This window comes from Podarcis muralis, chromosome 1 (genome assembly GCF_964188315.1).
Source record: "Podarcis muralis chromosome 1, rPodMur119.hap1.1, whole genome shotgun sequence".
NCBI classification, from domain to species: Eukaryota; Metazoa; Chordata; class Lepidosauria; order Squamata; family Lacertidae; genus Podarcis; species Podarcis muralis.
In genome coordinates this window covers 136,444,307-136,467,726 of record NC_135655.1, presented here as the reverse complement: position 1 = coordinate 136,467,726, position 23,420 = coordinate 136,444,307, and the positions used below count along the sequence as shown (strand labels likewise).

At 43.5% G+C, this 23,420-nt stretch overlaps 2 protein-coding genes across 12 annotated transcripts in view; one reads left to right on the top strand and one right to left on the bottom strand.

The window, feature by feature from the left end:
• The first annotated feature begins 2,691 nt into the window (after nt 1–2,691).
• Nucleotides 2,692–14,239, top strand: RPE (ribulose-5-phosphate-3-epimerase). 5 transcript variants are annotated; one of them, XM_028704897.2, is made up of 6 exons: nt 2,699–3,082; nt 9,783–9,862; nt 10,829–10,968; nt 12,785–12,919; nt 13,109–13,195; nt 13,791–14,239. In XM_028704897.2, exons 1-6 carry the CDS (start codon nt 2,754–2,756, stop codon nt 13,911–13,913), a joined length of 894 nt encoding a protein of 297 aa, XP_028560730.2. In that variant the 5' UTR covers nt 2,699–2,753; the 3' UTR covers nt 13,914–14,239. The 5 variants fall into 5 exon arrangements, with proteins under 5 accessions (XP_028560735.2, XP_028560730.2, XP_028560741.1 ...); XM_028704908.2 differs by having other exon boundaries at nt 2,716–3,071; XM_028704913.2 differs by lacking the exon at nt 2,699–3,082 and adding an exon at nt 3,198–3,358.
• A 1,481-nt stretch (nt 14,240–15,720) lies between these two features.
• KANSL1L (KAT8 regulatory NSL complex subunit 1 like) overlaps nt 15,721–23,420 on the bottom strand; it is a 29,474-nt gene continuing 21,774 nt past the window's right edge. For 5 of the 7 annotated variants that reach the window (XM_028704870.2, XM_077919459.1, XM_028704858.2 and 2 more), the window contains 6 exons: nt 23,159–23,283; nt 21,928–21,979; nt 20,376–20,485; nt 19,267–19,435; nt 17,531–17,830; nt 15,721–17,442 (listed from right to left, as the gene is read on the bottom strand). In XM_028704870.2, coding sequence (XP_028560703.2) covers nt 17,585–17,830; nt 19,267–19,435; nt 20,376–20,485; nt 21,928–21,979; nt 23,159–23,283 — 702 coding nt within the window. In that variant the 3' untranslated portion in view covers nt 15,721–17,442; nt 17,531–17,584. Of the gene's footprint in view, nt 17,443–17,530; nt 17,831–19,266; nt 19,480–20,375; nt 20,486–21,927; nt 21,980–23,158; nt 23,284–23,420 lie in introns of those variants that run through there. The other 2 variants (XM_077919464.1, XM_077919469.1) reach the window with 2 other exon arrangements.

Genomic DNA, 23,420 nt, shown 5'->3' with positions numbered 1-23,420 from the left:
AAAGGTAGTCCACAGAAGTAAGTATAATAATTCCATTAGCAACTATGGCTTGATCTATCAAGAGAAATGTTGCCATGGTTATGAAATTATTTTGTGAATCATTTTTGGAGGGAGTTATTGCATGTTTTCTGTTTCAGTATAAATGACTATACAGACCTTCACAATTTATGATGCATCACACCAAACGTACTGTGATCTGCTATGTGCTTGATACCCCTTTCCCCTGCACCCTCCATTTTTATAGTCCCAGGATGGCACAAAGCCAAGTTTGTTGACCCACAGTGAACAAGCACACCTGGCTGACAGGCTTTGTGCAGTTGTACATCTTCCAGTCCAGATCTATGAAATTAGACTTTAACAAACAGATGGGAAAATAATCCAGGAAAAAATATATGCCACTTGCCATGTATCAACAACTTTGTGTGCCCACTTAGCATGCTGTCGCCTGTGCCAGTGCGCTACTAGTAAGATAAATGGGTGAGTGGAGTAACTCGCACAGCAATGTAACGTTGCTCAACTGAACAAGCTTGGAAGGCAAGGATTTACCTGAAACAATAATCTAGTCTCGTTTACTGGAAGGTCAGACAGGGATTGAGTCTCTATATTAGGCATAAACAAGCCAATTCCAAGTCTTCCCCCCTCCCCCAATGTCTGCTGCTTGGGATGCTACAGTCGATAAGAAGCAAACAAGTATCATCTGTACAAATGCCATTTCCCCCTTAGGCTAGGACCCGAACCAATGGCTCCAAAGGACAAGAAAGGAGATTCCGACTAAACATCAGGAAGAAATTTCTGACAGCAAGAGCTGTTTGACAGTGGTACAGACTCACTCAGGAGGTTGGGGACTCTCCTTCCTTGGGAGGTTTTTAAGCAGAGGTTGGATGGCCATCCGTCAAGGATGCTTTAGTTGAGATTCCTGCATTGCAGGGGGTTGGACTAGATGATCCTTGGGATCCATCCTAACTCTACGATTCTATGAAAACATCGGATTGAAGTCACTTCGGTGGCATAACATGGAGCAGACATTGTGCTTACAAGGCAGGCAGGGGCAGAAATATGTCTCCCTTGCAACCCCCGACCCGTGTTCTCTCTGCCACTTCTGCTGCTGCTGGAAGACCCCCCCCCCCTCGAGAGGTGAGGGCATTCCACAAGGCCTTGCTGCTCACCTTCTCTGCCCCAGGGGTGGTGAAGACGAGTGCCATCACCATGTGTTGGAAGGCTCCCCTGTCTTGCAGAAACCCAGCATGAGGCAGGGGGTCATTCCAGTGGAAACAGTGGGGCGCTGCCTCTTGCTGCTTCACCCCATCTTATTGGCTGTGCCCAGGGGGCAGTGATCCCCATTTCAGATTAAAGCTGCCGCCGGTCATGAGGCCCTTCTTCCTGTGCTCCCCCCATAAGGTCCAGAGGGGAGCCTTTTCTGCGGTAGCTTCCCATTTGTGGAATGCTCTCCTCAAAGAGGCTCACTTTCCACCTCCATGAAGGAAAAACATTAACATTCCATGGCCTTTTAAATGTTGGGGGCGTATGAGTTTGTATTCTTGTTTTTGTTTTATTACGTATTTTGTGTTTCACCCGGTGATCTTCCGGTGGTGGGCGGTGTTGTAAACAAAAATCTGCCCTTTTCCCCTTATGGGGTATCCAAGAGCCTATATAGAGTCCTTACATAGGTTCCCTATTGGTAGGAGAGAATAACAGAGGCCAACCAGAGAATACTGAGAAGCAAAGCAGCTAGTAAGCCTGATTTTTATTGATCTGTTGCAACAGGGTGCTCCCCTCACCCGCAGGAGAGACGAGGAACCCAGAAAAATAGTGTGCAAGGCCTTATAAAGACTTTTGAAATTGCCACCCTATAGATCAAGACCACCCCCAGAAACATCATACATACATCACAGAAGGGGTGTAACCTAAAACCCCTCAGATACATCACACCTACATCACAAAAAGGCGGTCTAAAACAGAACATTTGAATGTTGTTTTTTCTCCTATCCTTGTTTATCTCCTGTCTGGCAGGTTACTTGATTGGATTGCCTGGGGAGCCTGGCGATTTTTTGTAGTGATAAATAGGCTCACACCCTATTCAAACACAGACACACCCTTAAGACAGGATTTGTGAAGGAAAAGACAATGGGGAGCCTTTTCCATTTTGACCTTGCAGAGAAAACATTTGCTCAGTTTGGGATTCAAAATGGTTCCAGGTCGGTCTTGCTGTGCTGATCTATGTACGTGCTTGGTTAGGAACATTTATTATATAGCGAAGACTTTAAAATTCTTATCACAGCTGCATTACAAAATTAACAAATAATAGTAGATAAAGCCCCCCGAGCACAGCTAGGCTGCTCCGCGCACCTGGAGGGAGCGCCGGTGCCCAAACGCGGCGCTTCAGGCCACAGCTAATTAGGACCCCGCCTACCAAACGGAGGCCTTTCGATTGGAAGGGAACGATTGCGCGCTTACATGCGATTGGCTGATCGCCCTCCCCCTCCAAGCCAGCCAATAGAATTCCGCCCACCATGAGGTGACTGGAAGGCGGGAGCTGAGTGGCTGGTCGGCTGGCTTCGACGCGCGCAGCTCCTCAGAGGCCAATCCGGAGCACCGGCAACCAGCCCCGCCCCCGAGGTGGATTGATTGATCGATTGATTGTCCTTCTTAAGAAACATTTCGTCCCATTAGCGGTTATCCATTCGCAGGCACGTGGCGCGCGCGGGGCCTTGTGGGATGCGTAGTTCCACCCCGTCTGCAGAGCTGAGGGAAAGATGAGCGGGGGAAAGAATAGTAGAGGCGTGGCTTCCGGGGAGGTTTCCGAGGCTGGCCGGGCGCGAGCGACGCTCACCCAGAAGCCGAGGCGGGGCTCGCGGACTACATTTCCCATCAGGCGTGCGCTTCCGCCCGGCGCCTTCGTTTCCGGCCAGGCCAGGAGGGCGGGCGGAAGCCTCGCGACGAGGCTCTCCCGCCCCTTCGCCATGGCGTCCGGCTGCCGCGTCGGCCCGTCCATCCTCAACAGCGACCTGGCGGCCCTGGGCGCCGAGTGCGGCCGGATGGTGGATTGCGGAGCCGACTACCTGCACCTGGATGTAATGGACGGGTAACTGCGCCGCGGGCCGCGAAGGGGAGGCCGCCCCGGAGGCGAAAGAGGGGGGACACGGCGGGGGCGCGCGCAGCCCGCGCTTCCGGTTAAAAGGCGGGGCGTCCCTGGTGACCCCCCCCCCCGCCCCGCGGCAGTCCTGTAGATTTAATTTTTTCTTAGGCTGGTTAAGACATACAGTACCTATTAAGAGAGTACTATGCGCACTCCAGTCTAGCAAATCTAATATAGTCAATCTGCTCATAATCTACTCCATTCAATCTAATCCAGATTCAGGTAGGTAGCCGTGTTGGTTGGTCTGATGCAGTCGAAATTGAAAGGAAAAAAAAAAAAAGTCCAATAGCACCTTAGAGACCAACTAAGTTGTTCTGGGCATAAACTTTTGTGTGCACGCACACTTGAGATGTGAAAGCTTATACCCAGAACAACTTAGTTGGTCTCTAAAGTGCTGCTGGACTATTTTTTTTACTCCCCCCCCCAAATCTAATCCAATCCATCTAATCTGATTTTGTTTATCTATCTGGTATTTAATAGAATCAACCGATTTAATATAATCAGCTAATCATTTTTTTTAATAATCAACCAACCTATATATTAATCTACCCAGTCTGATCTAATCCATTAATCTGATTATTTGGATCTATCTAAAAAGATAAAGGGGACCCCTGACCATTAGGACCATTAGGGGTTGCGGCGCTCATCTCACTTTATTGGCCGTGGGAGCCGGAGTACAGCTTCCAGATCATGTGGCCAGCATGACTAAGCCACATCTGGCAAACCAGAGCAGCGCACGGAAACGCCGTTTACCTTCCCGCCGGAGCGGTACCTATTTATCTACTTGCACTTTTTAGCATGCTTTCGAACTGCTAGGTTGGCAGGAGCAGGGACCGAGCAACGGGAGCTCACCCCATGGCGGGGATTCAAACTGCCGACCTTCTGATTGGCAAGTCCTAGGCTCTGTGGTTTAACCCACAGCGCCACCTGCGTCCCTTTTATCTACCTGGATCATCTAATCTGTCCATCTAATCTAGCTTTCTGGCTTTATCTATTTAATGTCATTAATCAACCCACCTGTTAATCTACTCTACTCAGTCTAATACAATCTATCTAATAATCTGACATATTTATCTATTAATCCATTCCAATCTATTTATTAATCTGATTTTATCAACCTAATCGATTAGTGTTGTCAAATTATCAAATCTGTCTCCCCTAGTGAGCGTTTGTTGGGTTTGGTGAAATGGAGCAAGTCTTGTCTGAAATCTTGTGGCAAGTTAGACACAAGCAAGATTTATTGTGCATAGAAAGCACGTCAAAGTGTGAGTAGATAAATAGGAAGGTAGGGAGCCGGTCATGTGGCCAGCATGTGACCAGAGCAGCACACGGAAACGCCATTTACCTTCCCGCTTGCACTTTGACGTGCTTTCAAACTGCTAGGTTGGCAGGAGCAGGGACCGAACTACAGGAGCTCACCCCATCGTGGGGATTGGAACCGCCGACCTTCTGATCGGCAAGTCCTAGGCTCTGTGGTTTAACTCACAGTGCCACCCGCGTCCCTAATTTTACATTAATCCCTGATTAATTTCAATTTGCTGTTTCCATAGAGCTTTTAATAAAGTTCTTTGATTTTCTGTGGAAATGGTTAGAATCATAGAATCATAGAATCATAGAGTTGGAAGAGACCACAAGGGCCATCGAGTCCAACCCCCTGCCAAGCAGGAAACACCATCAGAGCACTCCTGACATATGGTTGTCAAGCCTCTGCTTAAAGACCTCCAAAGAAGGAGACTCCACCACACTCCTTGGCAGCAAATTCCACTGTTGAACAGCTCTTACTGTCAGGAAGTTCTTCCTAATGTTTAGGTGGAATCTTCTTTCTCGTAGTTTGGATCCATTGCTCCGTGTCCGCTTCTCTGGAGCAGCAGAAAACAGCCTTTCTCCCTCCTCTATGTGACATCCTTTTATATATTTGAACATGGCTATCATATCACCCCTTAACCTCCTCTTCTCCAGGCTAAACATGCCCAGCTCCCTTAGCCGTTCCTCATAAGGCATCATTTCCAGGCCTTTGACCATTTTGGTTGCCCTCCTCTGGACACGTTCCAGTTTGTCAGTGTCCTTCTTGAACTGTGGTGCCCAGAACTGGACACAGTACTCCAGGTGAGGTCTGACCAGAGCAGAATACAGTGGCACTATTACTTCCCTTGATCTAGATGCTATACTCCTATTGATGAGGCCCAGAATTGCATTGGCTTTTTTAGCTGCCGCGTCACACTGTTGGCTCATGTCAAGTTTGTGGTCAACCAAGACTCCTAGATCCTTTTCACATGTACTGCTCTCAAGCCAGGTGTCACCCATCTTGTATTTGTGCCTCTCATTTTTTTTGCCCAAGTGCAATACTTTACATTTCTCCCTGTTAAAATTCATCTTGTTTGTTTTGGCCCAGTTCTCTAATCTGTCAAGGTCGTTTTGAAGTGTGATCCTGTCCTCTGGGGTGTTAGCCACCCCTCCCAGTTTGGTGTCATCTGCAAATTTGATCAGGATGCCCTTGAGTCCATCATCCAAGTCGCTGATAAAGATGTTGAATAAGACCGGGCCCAAGACAGAACCCTGTGGCACCCCACTAGTCACTCTTCTCCAGGATGAAGAGGAACCATTGATGAGCACCCTTTGGGTTCGGTCAGTCAGCCAGTTACAAATCCACTGAGTGGTAGCATAGTCAAGACCGCATTTTACCAGCTTCTTTACAAGAATATCATGGGGCACCTTGTCAAATGCCTTGCTGAAATCAAGGTAGACTACATCCACTGCGTTCCCTTCATCTACCAGGCTTGTAATTCTGTCAAAAAACGAGATCAGGTTAGTCTGACATGACTTATTTTTCAGAAATCCATGCTGACTATTGGTGATCACAGCATTCCTTTCTAGGTGCTCACAGACTGTTTGCTTAATGATCTGCTCCAGAATCTTCCCTGGTATTGATGTCAGACTGACTGGGCGGTAATTATTTGGGTCCTCTCTTTTCCCCTTTTTGAAAATAGGGACAACATTTGCCCTCCTCCAGTCTGCCGGGACTTCGCCTGTTCTCCAGGAATTCTCAAAGATGACTGCCAGTGGTTCTGAGATCACATCTGCCAGTTCTTTTAATACTCTTGGATGCAGTTCATCTGGCCCTGGAGACTTGAATACATCTAGACTAGCCAAGTATTCTTGTACTATCTCCTTAGTTATTCTGGGCTGTGTTTCCTCTGCTGAATCATTTGCTCCAAATTCTTCAGGTCGGGCATTGTTTTCTTTATCGGAGAAGACTGAGGCAAAGAAGGCATTGAGGAGTTCAGCCCTTTCTGTGTCCCCTGTTTGCATTTCACCATCTTCTCCTCTGAGTGACCCCACGGTTTCTTTGTTCTTCCTTTTGCTACGAACATACCCATAAAAGCCTTTTTTGTTGCTTTTAACCTCTCTAGCAAGCCTGAGTTCATTTTGTGCTTTAGCTTTTCTGACTTTGTGTCTACACGTGCTGGCTATTTGTTTGAATTCCTCTTTGGTGGTTTCCCCCCTTTTCCATTTTTTGTACACATCCTTTTTTAATCTTAACTCAGTTAAAAGTTCTTTAGATAGCCACCCTGGCTTCTTTAGGCACCTTCCATGTTTCCGTCTCATTGGTATTGCCTGAAGTTGTGCTTTTACTATCTCCCTCTTAACAAACTCCCAGCCATCTTGAACTCCCTTTCCTTTTAGTATTACTGTCCATGGGATCTCACCCAGCACTTCCCTAAGCTTTATGAAGTCGGCTTTCTTAAAGTCGAGAAATTGAGTCCTAGTATGCTTGGCTGCTCCTTTCCGCTGTATAGTAAACTTCAGAAGTGCATGATCACTCGCGCCTAATGATCCTTCCACTTCTACCCCACTAACCAGGTCATCAACATTGGTTAGGACCAGATCTAAAATGGCTGTTCCTCTTGTTGCTTCTCCCACTTTCTGGACAATGAAGTTGTCTGCAAGGCCAGTGAGGAATCTGTTTGACCTTATGCTCTTGGCTGAGTTTGACATCCAACAAATATCCGGGTAATTGAAGTCCCCCATTACTACTATCTCCCTTCCTTTTGCATGCTTGGCCATCTGTTCCAGGAAGGCATCATCTATGTCCTCCGTTTGGCTTGGGGATCTATAGTAAACTCCCACAATGAGGTCACTGTTATTCTTCTCTCCTTTAATTTTGACCCAAATGCTCTCACTTTGGCTTTGAGGTTCTAAATCTTGGATCTCTTCACAGGTATACACATCCCTGACATATAACGCCACTCCTCCTCCTTTCTTGTCTGGTCTGTTTCTTTGAAATAGATTGTATCCCTCCATTATTACATTCCAATCGTGGGATTTATCCCACCAGGTTTCAGTGATTCCTATTATGTCATATTTAGTTTGCTGTACCAGGAGCTCAAGCTCATCTTGTTTATTTCCCATGCTTTGCGCATTAGTGTACAGACATTGAAGTCCATTAATCATTCCCCCGTGTCTCTTATTTAAGGATTTAATTTAGTTAATCCACATTAAATGGAAAAATCATATAGGATAGCATTTTGATGAAAATGTTGTGTGAATGCTGCATAAAATCTGCATGCATGCACCAAATAAATAAATTGTTAAGTGGAAGCACCACATACATATTTGCTCCTTCCCTTCTTCCTTGCAGGACTGGGAACATTCTTGGTTATATTAGTTAAGTGTAAAAGAAGTGGTGACTTGTGTAGCATTTTTCTTTAAAATTATATATTAAGTATACAAAATCTTTAAATGTGCTTTTAGTTATTAGCTATATGCTAGCTGTAGAACTAAAATGGAATACAGCATGTGGGCATAATACATTTTCTCACTATCCAATGCACTTTATTTTTAATGGCATAACTGGGCATCTCATAGGTAGAGTGGCATCTTGTGGCTAGAAATGCTACTTCTCAGCAAATGCACATCAGTTGTCTTTTGCACTTCAGCAATGTTTTGAATTGCCATTCCGGTAAAAGGCAAATTTCATTACCCATAATACAGTCCACAGAACTTTACTGAGTAAAGTTTGGTATAACTATATTGGAGTGAGGGAAAAGATTGTATTTTGCGTTACGGCTTGGTTGACAATTTGCAGGCACTGTGCATGTTCGTCTCTTGTTGCTTTTAAAGAAACTACTACTTCAGAATGTACACCTACAATGTGGTTTCCTCTAGCAGCCACAACAAAATTTGTGCAAGTTTTATTGGCAAGGAACCTGTTTCAGCAAATGCATTTCTTCATGCATACATCTGGAGCAAAACAACAAGTTTTCTGCAACATACCGTATTCTAAAACATAATTGTATCTGAAAATGCAGTGCAAGAGTCATGCATTCTGTCTTCACTTTTATCTGTTCATTCAGTGTACGGTTGATCAGGATCATGCTCCTAGTCTCCTCTAATATCTGCAGGTCCAGTGGAAAATGAGAGTGGGTTGTGTAGGGTTCCCAGTACATGGAATAACCTATGTGCATAAACCTTTTTCACTCACTAGCCCAGGGGTCTGCAACCTTTAAGACAAAAAGAGCCACTTGGACCCGTTTCCGAAGAAAAAAAACTGGGAGCTGCAAAACTCGTCATTATAAAAATAACTTTTTTGTCACTTTTTTTTATTATTTCTTTGTTTGACCCCTCAGAATTACTCCTCCTCATAGAAATAAACATTAAATTAACAAGTTACCTTTTTGTGTGAGTGTGTTCTTCACTCCCCTTCAAAACAGTGACCAGCGTACATGCCCCCTTTCAATGCAGTGACCAGCGTACATGGCCCTTACAATGTAGCGGGTGGGCGGGCGGGAAGGTGATGTCGGGACGGTGCGTGACTAACGCACGCACCGCCCCCATGCGACGTCACAGCCAGTACAGCACCCGCCACAGTGGGGAGTGTCGGGGCGCACAATGCGCCTCCTCCCCTCGCTAGTATCCGCCCCGGAGCCGCGGCAAAGGTGTAAAAGAGCCACATGCGGCTCCGGAGCCGCGGGTTGCAGACCCCTGCACTAGCCCAAAGCATGTTGGCACCCAAGGTAGATCCCAAAATGGCACTCCACTTACTACATAAGGAAAGAAGGGGCCAAGGAAGATCTGCATCAGAAACAAGGGTGTGGGGAGAAATGTCAACACTGGGACCTGCTGCCCCGGTGGACCCTGAGGCCATTGACTCACTTTTCCTCATGGGTGGGGCATCCCTGTGGGGTTGTCTGCGAGAAGTAGACTAGGGCTACAATGTAACCCTCTTCAAATAAGCAGCATCAGGGTGGTGTGTGCGCACGCTAAAAGAAATCGTACTGGCCTGGTTCTGTTCTTTTGTTGTATAAACATGCTTCAGGGTGCAGATAAATATGCAAACCCTATTGAAGTTTGAGAGGTGTGTTGGTGTGTATGTAGTCTGCAATTCTCTAGACGGTCTGTATAAATCCCTCAAGAATCCTCAAGAAAGAGGGATAGGAAGTTAAATGTATGTAAGCTGCAAGTCACCTGTACTGAATTGTGGGGCGTTTAAGATTTCTCAATAGCAGTATAAAATCAAAGCTGAAAGCAATTTCCATTCTAAAATTGACTGACACTTATAGTAGTATAGAACTAAATAGAACTATTTTTTCAAAACCTTAAAATAAATTTTCTTTCTTATTTCCCCCCCCCCCCCCCAATTGGGTAGGCATTTTGTACCAAACATCACTTTTGGCCACCCTGTTGTAGAAAGCCTTCGGAAGCAGCTGGGTCAGCAGCCCTTCTTCGGTAAGGCATTTGTTTTTTTAAAATGTTTGAATGTCTGCCTCAAGATTCTCAGAAGCAAAACTGGAGTTTCATTTTACCTTCTTAGCAGCCAGCATTGGCACTTTATCATGTACTAGAAGGCTTCAGCTAACATGTCTCCCATGAATTACATTAAAGGTAAAGGGACCCCCGACCATTAGGTCCAGTCGTGGCCGACTCCGGGGTTGCAGCTCATCTCACTTTATTGGGTGAGGGAGCCGGCATACAGCTTCCGGGTCATGTGGCCAGCATGACTAAGCCGCTTCTGGCGAACCAGAGAAGCGCACGGAAACGCCGTTTACCGTCCCGTCGGAGCGGTACCTATTTGATAATAATTTTCCTGCTAATGATTCTGTGGTATTTTGAAACAAAAACAGCCAACAAATGTGATGAGATTTGTAGAATCAGTGCACTTTAGTAATTTCTTTTAGCCAGAACATTAAACACTCTGGCATCACACTGACATATTCTGCAACACACAAGGAATAGAAATAAATATTTTTTAAAGTGCTCTTAGCCTACATATACAGGTAGCAACCATTTTAGGCACGTCCAATTGATGCACTATTACCGTGTTTTGGATCTGGTGGGGCCCGCTTATATACACTTCACAGACATGCCAGGAACAGAACCCGGCACAAAATGCTCTAAAGAATGCTTGTTCTTTGCCCCTGCATTGTTGGACTTTTAAACAAATCATTGAGAGCTGGCCACTGAAAAGCCTACATTTTGAGAGGAGGGACCATAGGTGGTTTCTGCTGCTTCCAACTCCAAGAAGTTATAGAAAGTGAGGCATCTCTCTAGGTAGCCATACACTGTGGCTTCCAACAAGATTTGAGTGCAGTTTAAGTGCACGTGTTTTGCTGTATAAATTATGAGAGCATGCTTGAGGTAGCGATTCAGTAAATGTGCTGTTTTCATGTTTCTGATCTACTTGGTTCTTTCTAGATATGCATATGATGGTTGCTAAGCCAGAACAGTGGGTGAAGCCTATGGCTGTAGCAGGTGCCAATCAATATACCTTTCACATAGAAGCTACCAACAATCCAGGGGCACTCATTAAGGACATAAGAGAAAATGGGATGAAGGTGAGAAGTTTGGTGCGCTAAACAGTTTAACGGCTTCTGGGGCTACTTTGTAAGCGTTTCCTTAAACCACTGAAAGATGAAGCACTTTGTCTGAATTACAGCTGCGAGCATACTTTACTCTTAAACAAAAAACACCCAACCCCTTTTAGTGTGTTTGGTTGGTTTTTTGTTTTTGCAGCCCCTTTTTTGAAAAAAAAAAAAATGCCCTCAACAGAGCATGCATCTTCTGCTTATTTGAGGCATTGTTTGGGGCATTTCTTCTAATTTGGAAGGAGACAAAGCTGAGACCATTCATTCATGTATACCGTATTTTTTGCACCATAGGACGCACTTTTTCCCCTCCAAAAATGAAGGGGAAATGTGTGTGCGTCCTATGGTGCGAATGCAGGCTTTCGCTGAAGCCTGGAGAGTGAGAGGGGTCGGTGCGCACTGACCCCTCACACTCTCCAGGCTTCGCACACCTCTCCGCAAGCAGCGGGAGCCCAGCGCTGGGCTCCCGCTGCTTGCGGAGACTTGCCTGCATGCTGAAGCCTGCACGCGCTCAGCTCAGCGCGTCCAGGCTTCGCGGACCTCTCCGCAAGCAGCGGGAGCGCTCCCGTTGCTTGCGGAGACTTGCCTGCATGCTGAAGCCTGTGCACGCTCAGCTCAGCGTGTCCAGGCTTCGCGGACCTCTCCGCAAGCAGCGGGAGCGCTCCCACAGCTTGCAGAGAGCTGCCTGTTTGGGGGCTGGGGTCAGGGGAAGCTCGAGCTTCCCCCGCCCCAGCCCTGCGCCTGGGGGGGAAATAATTTTTCCCCCTTTATTTCCCCCCAAAAAAACTGGGTGCGCCCTATGGTGCAAAAAATACGGTAAATGTTGCAGGCAACCACCAATTCCAGATAGCCAATTCTAATTTTTTAATTGGGAGTGCTTGAGTGCTCCATAGCTGATGCAGAACTAGCTGATCCCAGCCAAGTCTGATTGGAAGGAGGCTTGGCAGAGCAGTGAGCCACACATAGACAGAGTGAAGTCTCTTCCATGGCTATACACTTGGGCTAGTAAGAACATTTAATTATCTGTTTTTCTTGTAGCAGGCTCAGAGTTCATGCAACACGCAGTTTAGGAACTCCTGCCTTAGGTAGTAGACTGCAGCTAATTTCTTAAGGGCATGTGCAATTCGGCAACTGCCTGTGTTTCTTGACAATCTAATTTAGATTATACTTGAGTTGAGTGCACTCAAGTATAATCTAAACTATACACCTGGAAAACAGCAAGCACATTTCTCTTCAAATGTCCATACAGTTTAAGAATTTTATAATGCTCTCATCATCACTGTGTGGTAATGGTGGCACAATTTTAACTGAATTATATATTTGGAAAGAGGCATTGTATATTTGGAAAGAGATCGCAAGATACTATTTAATCACTGGAAATGTAAAATCAATGCTTACATTAGGTTTTGAAGAGCTTAAAAGGTAAAGGGACCCCTGACCATTAGGTCCAGTCGTGACCGACTCGGGTTGTGGCGCTCATCTCGCTTTATTGGCCGAGGGAGCCAGCGTTTGTCCTCAGACAGCTTCCGGGTCATGTGGCCAGCATGACTCAGCCGCTTCTGGCGAACCAGAGCAGCGCACGGAAACAACTTTTATTCATATGCAGATATGGCAGAAAAATGAACTTATGAAGACAACACTGGGTACTGATCTCCTTTGCCCAGGAGGAAATGATCACTGTTGAGTTAGTGGGAATCATGTCATAGCTTTCTTTTGTAAAAGTGATTTACTGCTAATCCAAGATGTAGGTTCAGTTAATATATAATAATCTATTGTGTTTCTATAGGTTGGTTTGGCTATCAAGCCAGGAACTACAGTAGAATATTTAGCACCATGGGCCAATCAGATAGACATGGCCTTAGTTATGACTGTGGAACCTGGATTTGGTGGACAGAAGTTCATGGAAGATATGATGCCAAAGGTAGATTTGGACATTTATTATTTTGAGTACAGCAGCTGTGAATATGGTAGGATTATGGAAAATGTTTTGAATGTTTTCATAGTAGAGTGCTGTTATACTAAGGATTGATGCCTAGTTTTTGCACACATGGAGGGAGACCAGAGATTACAGCTCCTGTGACTTGGTAATAATGTTATTTCTGTGAACTAGGTTCATTGGCTGAGAACACAGTTTCCTTCCTTGGATATTGAAGTGGATGGTGGTGTAGGGCCAGATACCATTCATAAATGTGCAGAGGTAAGACTAGCAGCTTTCAGAAACAGAATAGTTGAATATTCTTGCACCTTTGAGAAATTCTGAATGCCCTTTCTCTACTGATGAGCAGCAAGGAGAATATAAAGTTAGAATGGCAGATCTGACAAGTTGCTTTTAATTTCTTATTGGAATGTACTAGGGCTGCTCACAGCCTGTCACCGTGACCCATGGGGGGCATCAGGTTGACATAGGAACCACCCCAATGTGGGGCAGGGCTTGTTTCATTAGCATTTTCAAATCCTAATTGAACATATAGCCAGGAGAGGGGTGAGGGAAGAAGACCTTTTCCTGAGACGAGGTGGTGCTCCCTCTGCTCTACAGCTGTGATGGGGGGGGGGGCTTCAGTTTTTCCCATCCTGCTTGCTTCCTGCTTGGTGCCCCACAACCATTGCTCACTCTGAACCATCCAGTCCAACTTGTTGCAATCCAAGGTTACCTGAACCTGACACATCCCTCCAAATAGGCCGAATTTGTCTTGAGCACAGCCCTAGAATGTATTTCATTTACATCATCTCATGAATATAAACATGCAGTAAGTTCTTCTTTTAAAATATAACTGGCTTTTTCCTCTTTGCAGGCTGGAGCAAATATGATTGTGTCTGGGAGTGCTATCATGAAGAGTGATGATCCCAGAGCGGTGATTAATCTCCTGAGGAACGTATGTTGTGAAGCTGCTCAAAAGCGTTCCCTTGACCGATGAAATCAGGTTGCGACTTGGGAGGGCTGCTTTCTTGTATATGGGTGGGTGGGATGTTGTGGAATTATGGTGCTGCTAAAGGAAAACTGCAGGTTTTCCTGTGCTGCAGAGAATATCATCTTGGCAGCTTGGAAGTATATTGGTCCAGTGCTATCCTTTTATTTCAGAAAACTTTGTATTATGCATTACAAAATCAGGGTGCCTCTTGCTTGAAGATTGTATGTGTCAGCTTGCAATCTAAGACAGATGTATTTTGTTCTACATTCAACACAGATTTGTTCATTCCTTAACAACTTAAATGTTTTGAAAATAAACACTGATAAACAAGAGTAACTGATCTTGATAACTAGTTTTTGGTCCAGTTCACTTAGTAAGGTAAATGTAAAGGGACCCCTGACCATTAGGTCCAGTCGTGACCGACTCTGGGGTTGCGGCGCTCATCTCGCTTTATTGGCCAAGGGAGCAGGCATACAGCTTCCGGGTCATGTGGCCAGCAGGACTAAGCCACTTCTGGTGCCGTTTATCCTCCCGCCAGAGCGGTACCTATTTATCTGCTTGCACTTTGACGTGCTTTCGAACTGCCAGGTTGGCAGGAGCTGGGACTGGGCAACGGGAGCTCACCCTGTCCCTGGGATTCGAACCACCAACCTTCTGAACAGCAAGTCCTAGGCTCTGTGGTTTAACCCACAGCGCCACCCACGTCCCACTTAAAGCTCTGTAAATTTAAGGATACAAAATGAAGGGAAGGGGAGATGCAGAAGCAGGAAGTCTGCTTGAAAAAAATATATATAGAAAACAAGAACTTGCAAAATACAGGGATTTCTGAATACAAGCATATGAAAAAGTAATGAGTATTGCTCTAAAATCTTGCTCTAACACCTGTTATACTGAAGGTGCTTTTGTGAAAAAATATTACAATATAAGAATCTCTAAGAAGGTGACAGGGTCACCAATTACTGTATTTTTCACCCTATAGGACGCACTTTTTCCCCTCCAAAAATGAAGGGGAAATGTGTGTGCATCCTTTGGGGCGAATGCAGGCCTTTGCTGAAGCCTGGAGCTCCGACCCCTCTCGCTCTCCAGGAAGCTATCCCCCCAGCCCCGCAAGCTCTGAGAGCGATGGCGAAGCTGTGCGCAACTTCGCCATCGCTCTGGGACCCGTTCTGGGGGCAGAGGTCGGGGGAAGCTCTAGCTTCCCCCACCCCCAGCCCTGCAAGCTCCGAGAGCAATTGCGAAGCTGCGCGCAACTTCGCCATCGCTCTCGGACTCTCCAGGCTTCGCGCAGCTCTCTGCAAGCGGTGGGAGCCCGGCACTGGGCTCCCATGGCTTGCGGATAGCTGCCTGTTCTGGGGGCTGGGGTCCAGTTAAGCTCGGGCTTCCCCCGCCCCAGCCCCGCGCCTGGGGGGGGGGGGGGAATAAACTTTTTTTCCTTTATTTCACCCCCAAAAAACTAGGTGCGCCTTATGGGCCGGTGCGTCCTATGGGGCGAAAAATACGGTGCTGACTCCCAAGTTAATCCTCTACAAATCTGAAACACTGAAGGGAGGGTGTAAAATAATACTTTCGGGGACAGGTACAGTAGCTGTATGCAGAGGTAAACAGGTGAATTATGATATGGCATCCGGTATTTTACAATAAATACAGAATGTGCTGGATATACAGCCATTTTAGTTGTGACCAATTGGATAAATGGAAGTCGCACACATCAGACAAACTAATTTGTAAGAAGAGTTCTTTGAGAGCTGTAGTATGTCTTTCTAAATATTATAGCCAGAGAAACTTGACCAGTACAGTAAAGAGTTAAGAGTGGTTGCAGATCAGCTCTCCATTTATTATAGGGAGAAAATGAAGTTGGATTTAAGAGTGAACCAAATAAATTTATTTCATTTAAATACACACCCTTTGCTACTCGTGCTATTTTGGTCACATTTAAGAATAGAGTTCTGGCCAGCTCCTAAGTGCACTATTTTCATGACAGTGTTGCAAATAAAGCATTAGAAAAGATTTGGGAGACAGATGCTATGCCCAGGAAGAGTCAACTCTGCTGTTGGCTAGCAGGAGGACAGGTTCAAACACATGGTATACAGATTCTAAGGATACTCTTATCAGGGTGGGGCTGGGTGTGTGTGTGGTAAGAGTAAAGACAAGCTGGCTAATTTATTCTCTAGGGTGCTGTCTATATACATTATTTCAATTTTCTTGCAGTAATCATATTGCTTAAAAAGTTTTGAAGGGCAAACTAAGTAAGAACTGCCACTCTTTAGTCATGGCGCTGCAGTTTCTCTCAAACTGCTACCCAGGCCTGGAAAAAATTCAGAAGAGATAGAAGAGGGAAAGACTAGCCAGCTCATCATCCATTATACAAATATCTGGTGACAAGCCAACAATGTCATGCCATAATCATGATTTGTGATATTACATACAAAATCTGAGCTCCTTGTTCAGCATCTCAATCTATCAACATCACACTGTAGTGTACAGAAATAATTTTTTAATTTTAAAAACTTGCATTTAAAATAGTTGTGTCAGAGATAAGATTAAAAATTTAATTCATTGGACAAAAAGTATTTTTAAAAGTTAAAAACCAAATTTGCAGTAAGCTACAATCTTAACAGTCTGTAGTGTAGAAATGCAACTGAACATTTTTACAATATCCAGTGTACTTCCAGTCCGGGGGGGGGGGGGGGGACTACAATTGGACATGGCATTGAAGAAAAGCTTGCTTAACAATTGGGCTTTTCTTAAAACCTTCAACAGACCTTCAACAGAAGAGCTATTTGGTTTCACAGCAGCATACAGTCATATTGCATTAACATCACTGAATGTGATGCTTTTCAACACTTAGCATCACGGGAGGATGCAGGTAACATTCCACACACTGCAATCTGGAATTTGAGTATGAAAATAATGTGGTTTTCCCTCAGTATCTAAAACATTGCTATTGCCTTGTTTGTATTATTGACATTTAATTAAATGTTGTAGTTTTTTAGCTAATGCAAAATATGAAATGGATACTCAGAAATCTGCTCAGGTGTCATATAATAGTTTTTGTAGGCTAGGCAAAGTGTTTAAAATAAGTTGTAATAAAAATGCTAAGTAGCTAAAGTATAGTATTTCTAATTCTTAGTCCTTCCCTGGCACTCAAAAATGAAACATATCCATTGTGAAATTCAGAAAATCAATTATTTCAATTGATTTTTCTTTCCACAAAGCTTTTTGTCTTTCTATAGTAAGAATTGAGTAACCATTCATCACATTTACAGTGCTTGATGTATCACTGGGCAAACCAGATTCCTTAAGAGGACAGTAGACTTGTGTGCTCCTGCCACTTACAAAAACAACTTCTTGGGTAGCTTTTTCTGTGTTCATTTGAAATTGTTGCATAGCTATGGGGGAAAAACCTTATTCTGCTGCACAGCAACCATACGTACATTTAAAATAGGTCTTCCTTTCAGATGTGTAGGCAAAGGTGGTTGCAGTTTAAGAGCATTCACTCTTTACATCTCTTGGGCTCTTATCCTGCCTGTCAAAACTATAAAAAAGACAAAATCTGTGTTGTAATTTAGAATACTGTGAGTCAAAAGCTGTTAGCACTTTTAGGAGCATTAAAATATTTTTACCTTACACATTCTTTCACTTTGGTTAGCTTTCTTGATGAACCACATTACTTTCTGTCACCTCTGTTTTTTGATGCTGCCAATTCCCAAGTGAACTTGGTTGTACTCTTCCAGCTCATTGGAAGAGCTTTTCTTTTGTGGCTGGTTATTTGGTAAACTGAAGGCAGCATGTGAGGTACAGTCAAAGTCACTGGGGATGGCCGCATCTGAATTCTCTTGCTGATCTGTTATCTGATCTTGGCATAGTAAAGCACCTGCTTCTTCAACCTTTAGTGGAAAAGACCGACGTTCCCAAAGAACAGACTGAAAGGAATGAAAGAGAGAGGAAGAGGTGAATTCAACTGAAAATAAGCAGTAGTGTTTTCTTAACATTGTTTATCCTCCACTTTATGAACAGTCTTTGTAACTGACAAAAAAATAATGTTGATGTTCTTCACATATTCTCTCTGTAGTACAAACAACCTTCCTGCCTGCTACAAATACAAGATGGGTGACACCTGGCTTGAGAGCAGTACATGTGAAAAGGATCTAGGAGTCTTGGTTGACCACAAACTTGACATGAGCCAACAGTGTGACGCGGCAGCTAAAAAAGCCAATGCAATTCTGGGCTGCATCAATAGGAGTATAGCATCTAGATCAAGGGAAGTAATAGTGCCACTGTATTCTGCTCTGGTCAGACCTCACCTGGAGTACTGTGTCCAGTTCTGGGCACCACAGTTCAAGAAGGACACTGACAAACTGGAACGTGTCCAGAGGAGGGCAACCAAAATGGTCAAAGGCCTGGAAACGATGCCTTATGAGGAACGGCTAAGGGAGCTGGGCATGTTTAGCCTGGAGAAGAGGAGGTTAAGGGGTGATATGATAGCCATGTTCAAATATATAAAAGGATGTCACATAGAGGAGGGAGAAAGGTTGTCTTCTGCTGCTCCAGAGAAGCGGACACGGAGCAATGGATCCAAACTACAAGAAAGAAGATTCCACCTAAACATTAGGAAGAACTTCCTGACAGTAAGAGCTGTTCGACAGTGGAATTTGCTGCCAAGGAGTGTGGTGGAGTCTCCTTCTTTGGAGGTCTTTAAGCAGAGGCTTGACAACCATATGTCAGGAGTGCTCTGATGGTGTTTCCTGCTTGGCAGGGGGTTGGACTCGATGGCCCTTGTGGTCTCTTCCAACTCTATGATTCTATGATTCTACCTCCCCAGAACAACATTATCTTGATGAAGGTTATGAAACCAAGATCTAGTGCCTCCTATCTTGAGGCCTTTTGCAATCCAATCCCTGAATTCTCAGAACAAAGCTTACTATGTTTAATGGGATTTACTTAAAGGAAAGTGCATTTGATTTCAGTCATGCAGGGTAATTCTATACATATCTACTCAGAAGTAAGCCCCACTGGGCTAGATTTGTAGTATTACACCCCACAGTGAGTTCAGGACTGAGGTAAGGGATGACCAGGGATTTTCTAGCTCACATTCTTAGTGACTGCTACATAGCACAATTAAAAACAGTATAGTATAGTCAACAAAAAATACTAGCTTTAATTTGTTTTTTAAAAAATTTAATAAAAAAAACAAACCCACCATCACAATGTGGACCTTTAAATTAGTTTTATACTTTTAATACATATAATGCTAAATAATTTAAAGCAAAAAGATTTGTAGATAGCAGGTTTTGGTCCCTTCTGTCAGTGCAACTCAAGTTAACACACCCAGCTATTACTAAATATATATATATATTACCTTTGTTTTTTGGTTTCTTTCTGAAGACTGTGACTCCCTAAGGCAGAGAGAACTGTGGATTTCTGAAGTAGCGTCAGCAATGTTTTCAGAAAAATCAGATATTAAGTCAGTGTTGCCTTGTTTTTCTTTCAATGCTGGATCTTGTCCGTCAGAACTTCTGCTATATGTTCTATTAATGAGACAAAGCTCCAGTTTTTTCCAAACAGAAACCATCTAATGGAAAATAAGATGCTGTCATATTTTAAGGGGGTAGAATTAAAATTTCTTAATATTTTGAAAGGAAAACCCAAAAATTGAATGCAGACAACTGTATACAAGCAATTCCCTATTTATGTGGGTGTTGCATTCCAAGGCACCATACATTTACGGTAAGTGAAATCACATATATGGGGAAGACCACTGAAAAAGCCTGCAAACCACCTCTAAACCTCCGGAAACCCTTGAAAAGCCCTTTAAAAAAACAAAACTCCACCACAATCGCTCCCTCCAAACTTCCTTCCTCAGACTCCCAACTTTCCACAGGCCTGAGGTTGGTGCAAAGGCTCACGGAATTGCACTTGCAAAGGCTTGTAGGATTGCTAGGCATTTTCGTTTTTGCACTCTTTTAGGGCAATTTTTGCAGGGTTTGCAGCAATGCGTACAATCATGCATGCCTTGAATGTGCATAAATGGAAAGTTGCCTGTATAAGAAATCTTGCATTTAAGAGTAGCAAAGTGTAGGACCCTCCTGTGGTGCTGTCTTACCACATCCTTTTCTATAATCTTTACTGGGACAGGGCATTAAACAGCATTTAATAAACACTTTCCTTAGTTATTCAAAGTTGTGTGTGAAACATGCAATATATTTTAGTGAAATTTTAATATCGCTATTTGAGCAATAATAGTTCCAGAAAAATATATCATACGTTTGGTTTCTTAGGATAACTGGCTATGAGGCTGCAAGTTCTTGGTAAAGGACCCCTGGACGGTTAAGTCCAGTCAAAGGTGACTATGAACCACGGCACTTATTTCGCTTCAGGCAGAGGGAGCCGGCATTTGTCCAAAGACAGTTTTCCAGATCATGTGGCCAACATGACTAAACCATTTCTCTTATATAGGTATCAACCTGCCTGTTCCTTCTGGGCCATCGACACTGTTGCCACAGCGACCACCGTGCTCTCTCTTTGTCTTCATAGTTTGCATGACGCGAAGCATAGGCATCATCTGACAGATCTTCTGCCTAAATATTAAAGTGCCCAGATTATAAACATTGTTTATAAGGGGAAGAGGGGAAATGATGTTGTATCAACTGTCGTGATGCTGGATCTTGCCCAGAGTCTTGTGGCACCTTAAAGTCTAGCAAAATTTATTGTAGCATAAGCTTTTGTGGAAAAACCAAAAGGAAATCAAACCAATCAACAAAAACTGCAAAAAAGCAACCTAGATGTATGTCTATAAAACACATTTTATAGCTATACAAATTTAAAACTTGACACATCTCTAGAACATACATTAATTTTTTGGTAAGAATAAAACACCAATGTTTCAACCGTAAAAAGACACAATTCTTTCACAGGTTATTTTACTATCCTGGGCAGAGTATTACTTTAAAATGTTTATACAGTATGTGAAACTGATACTGGTCAATATCTGGTCAGAACGTGTATTTTAGTGCTACATGAAGCTGTTTATACAGGCAACTCCCGGTTTAGGTGCGTTAGATGCGCAATTGCCCCAAACCTGAAGTAGCCCCAATACATCATAAATACGTCATGAAAGGGGGCGGAGCTGGGTGGAGCAGCCTTATTTCATCAGAGGTATGAAATATACTCGCAGGCTGACATACACATAGGTCGGGGTGCTGTTGGGATAAATCGGGTCGGGGGGAAACAAAAGGCATAAAGAGCAGTGATAGCTATGTAAAACCAAACTTAAAAGTAAATGATTTAGGTAACCAGAGTTCTTACCTGTGCCTACTGTAGGGTTGTTCAATGCACTGTGTATAGGACTTGCAGGACCTGCACCTCCCTGGCATCCGTGAATATATAAATCTAGGTTTGTGGTGTCCGTGTGCGGCTCTATTATGATTTATTAAATGTGTATACTCTACTTTTTGCATTGCCAGATTGTGAAATATGGCAGTGTATGTGATATAGCAGCCCTGTCTAAATAGATGTCATTCATTAAATTACTATTTTCAGCTGAAGGAGGAACATGATAACCCTGCAGTACAGGCAAGCAAATTTTGAGAAATGGGTGACAGCTTGCTTGATTTTGACTAAGTTTCCCCTCTGAAAGACTGAAGCAGGAACATATGTTCTCTAATAACCCATAAAAAAACTTGTTCAGCAAAGATATTTCAGCCAGAATTTAACAGTAGATGTTGCAAGTGAAAATGGCTTTGGGGTCATTCAAGGTGTACTTCTGAAAAGGCTGGTGTAACTTATTTTTGTGAACTTTCAAGCACTAGTTAGCCAATACCTTAAGAAAACATTCATACAATATTTCTGATCTTATTGTTTCCTTTCCTCGCTTGTACAATTCATAAACATGCAAGTGTGTGTCAAGGATACTGTTTATTTTGGGAGGGAAAATAGTTTCCAGCTCTAAGAGATCTACAAAACTACTGGATAAAACAAAAGCAATGTTATAAATTATCAGATGGATGGAAACACAACCAACCTTTTCTTCTTCATGCAGGCTTCCCAAAGGCTCGAGGTTAACAGTTCTCCAGCTGTTGATGAAAAAGATTCCTCAATGCACAATTCATCTCTGTCACATTGTGAAAAATCATTTTGCATAGTAAACACTACAAGTACACTAATTCAACAAATGAAATAATTGAATTTCTGTGTATGGTTAGTGCTTGTCTAGTTTAAATCCATTGACTATAAGCTGATATGAACTTCTCACTGGACCCTCTCTTGCCACAATTTTGCTCATCTGCCTCCTCTAAGTACTATAAAGTTGGTTGCTTTATGGGCAAAGTGAGCTGCAATTAGTTAACTAAATCTGACAGTAAAAACTCACTGGTGTATACTTGAAAAGCAGAGAAATGCACAAATTTAATCTAGGATTGACATGTACCCATGAATGATGATGATTTTCAATGAATTCTGGACACTGACCAAAGCAACTTAATCTAAACACATTTGAAGAAGCCTCATATGATGCAAAATCAAGACTCTTTGCTTTCACTGCTTAAAGAGCTTTTGATATCAGTGACGCAATTAATTTATCTGGCTCAGCACGAGTCTTTAAAATATTTGTCCTCTGTTCTAATGGCAAATAACATGCTTTCATGGGGTGGATAAAGCCTTTTGAACCCTACCTTCCAGTTTTTAATACTGCTTTTCACACTTGTTTGCAGGCATAATTTCCTACTGATGCTTTGGCATCATTTTTAATGTAACAGAATAAAACAAAAGCAGGACAGCTCCTCATTGACTACAGTCCTGTCCAGTCAGGAATCATGACAGTGTTATGGAACTAATCAGGATTTGGCTCTGCTGAAACCAGTTAAGGGCAAGCAAATCCTGACTGCTTTCACAGAGAAATCCTGAAACAGCTACAGTTCTATCAGAATGTTTTGATGCATTCTTGAATGTGTATTCCAGAACATAACCCACTGGGAGGAATATATATGCTCAGACATGTATGCCAGCGTACACCTGGGCTGTTCCGATGCATTGTGGCAGTTTCATTGCTGCAGAAGAAAGTGGCAAAAGAAAGCTGTCCTTTGCCCTTTTGAGTTACCTCCTCCCCACATCATCAAAATATGTGATTTTCTAGAGATAAGAAACATTTGCAATTTGGCCTCCTAGTCTGGCTCAAATGTACTTTTAAGGTTCAGTATGGCCCTAGCAAAATATAGCTTCACACTGTCTTATGAATGGACACAAATTAACTGTACCTTGGGGTGAGAATTTCTTTATACTGCAGTTTCTCCAGCTTGGACGGTGCCACGAGTGACATAGGGATAACAATATTATCTATATCATAGGAGCTCTCACTTCTCAGTCTACGTCTTGAATTGAGCTGTGCAAAAATCATAACATTATACATTGGATGTCATTAAATGGACACTCAAAGTCAAAAGTAAACTTAAGTGCACAGAACTCGCTAGAAAACCATCTTTAATACTCAAAGCTGATCAGAAATTTTTGAAACTATAT

Excerpts from the sequence above, each read along its gene's own strand:
- RPE (XM_028704897.2), top strand. The coding sequence starts at position 2,754 with ATGAGCGGGGGAAAGAATAGTAGAGGCGTGGCTTCCGGGGAGGTTTCC. Across the intron at positions 9,863-10,828 it reads GGGTCAGCAGCCCTTCTTCG|ATATGCATATGATGGTTGCT; the intron begins GTAAGGCATTTG and ends GGTTCTTTCTAG. Across the intron at positions 12,920-13,108 it reads TGGAAGATATGATGCCAAAG|GTTCATTGGCTGAGAACACA; the intron begins GTAGATTTGGAC and ends TCTGTGAACTAG.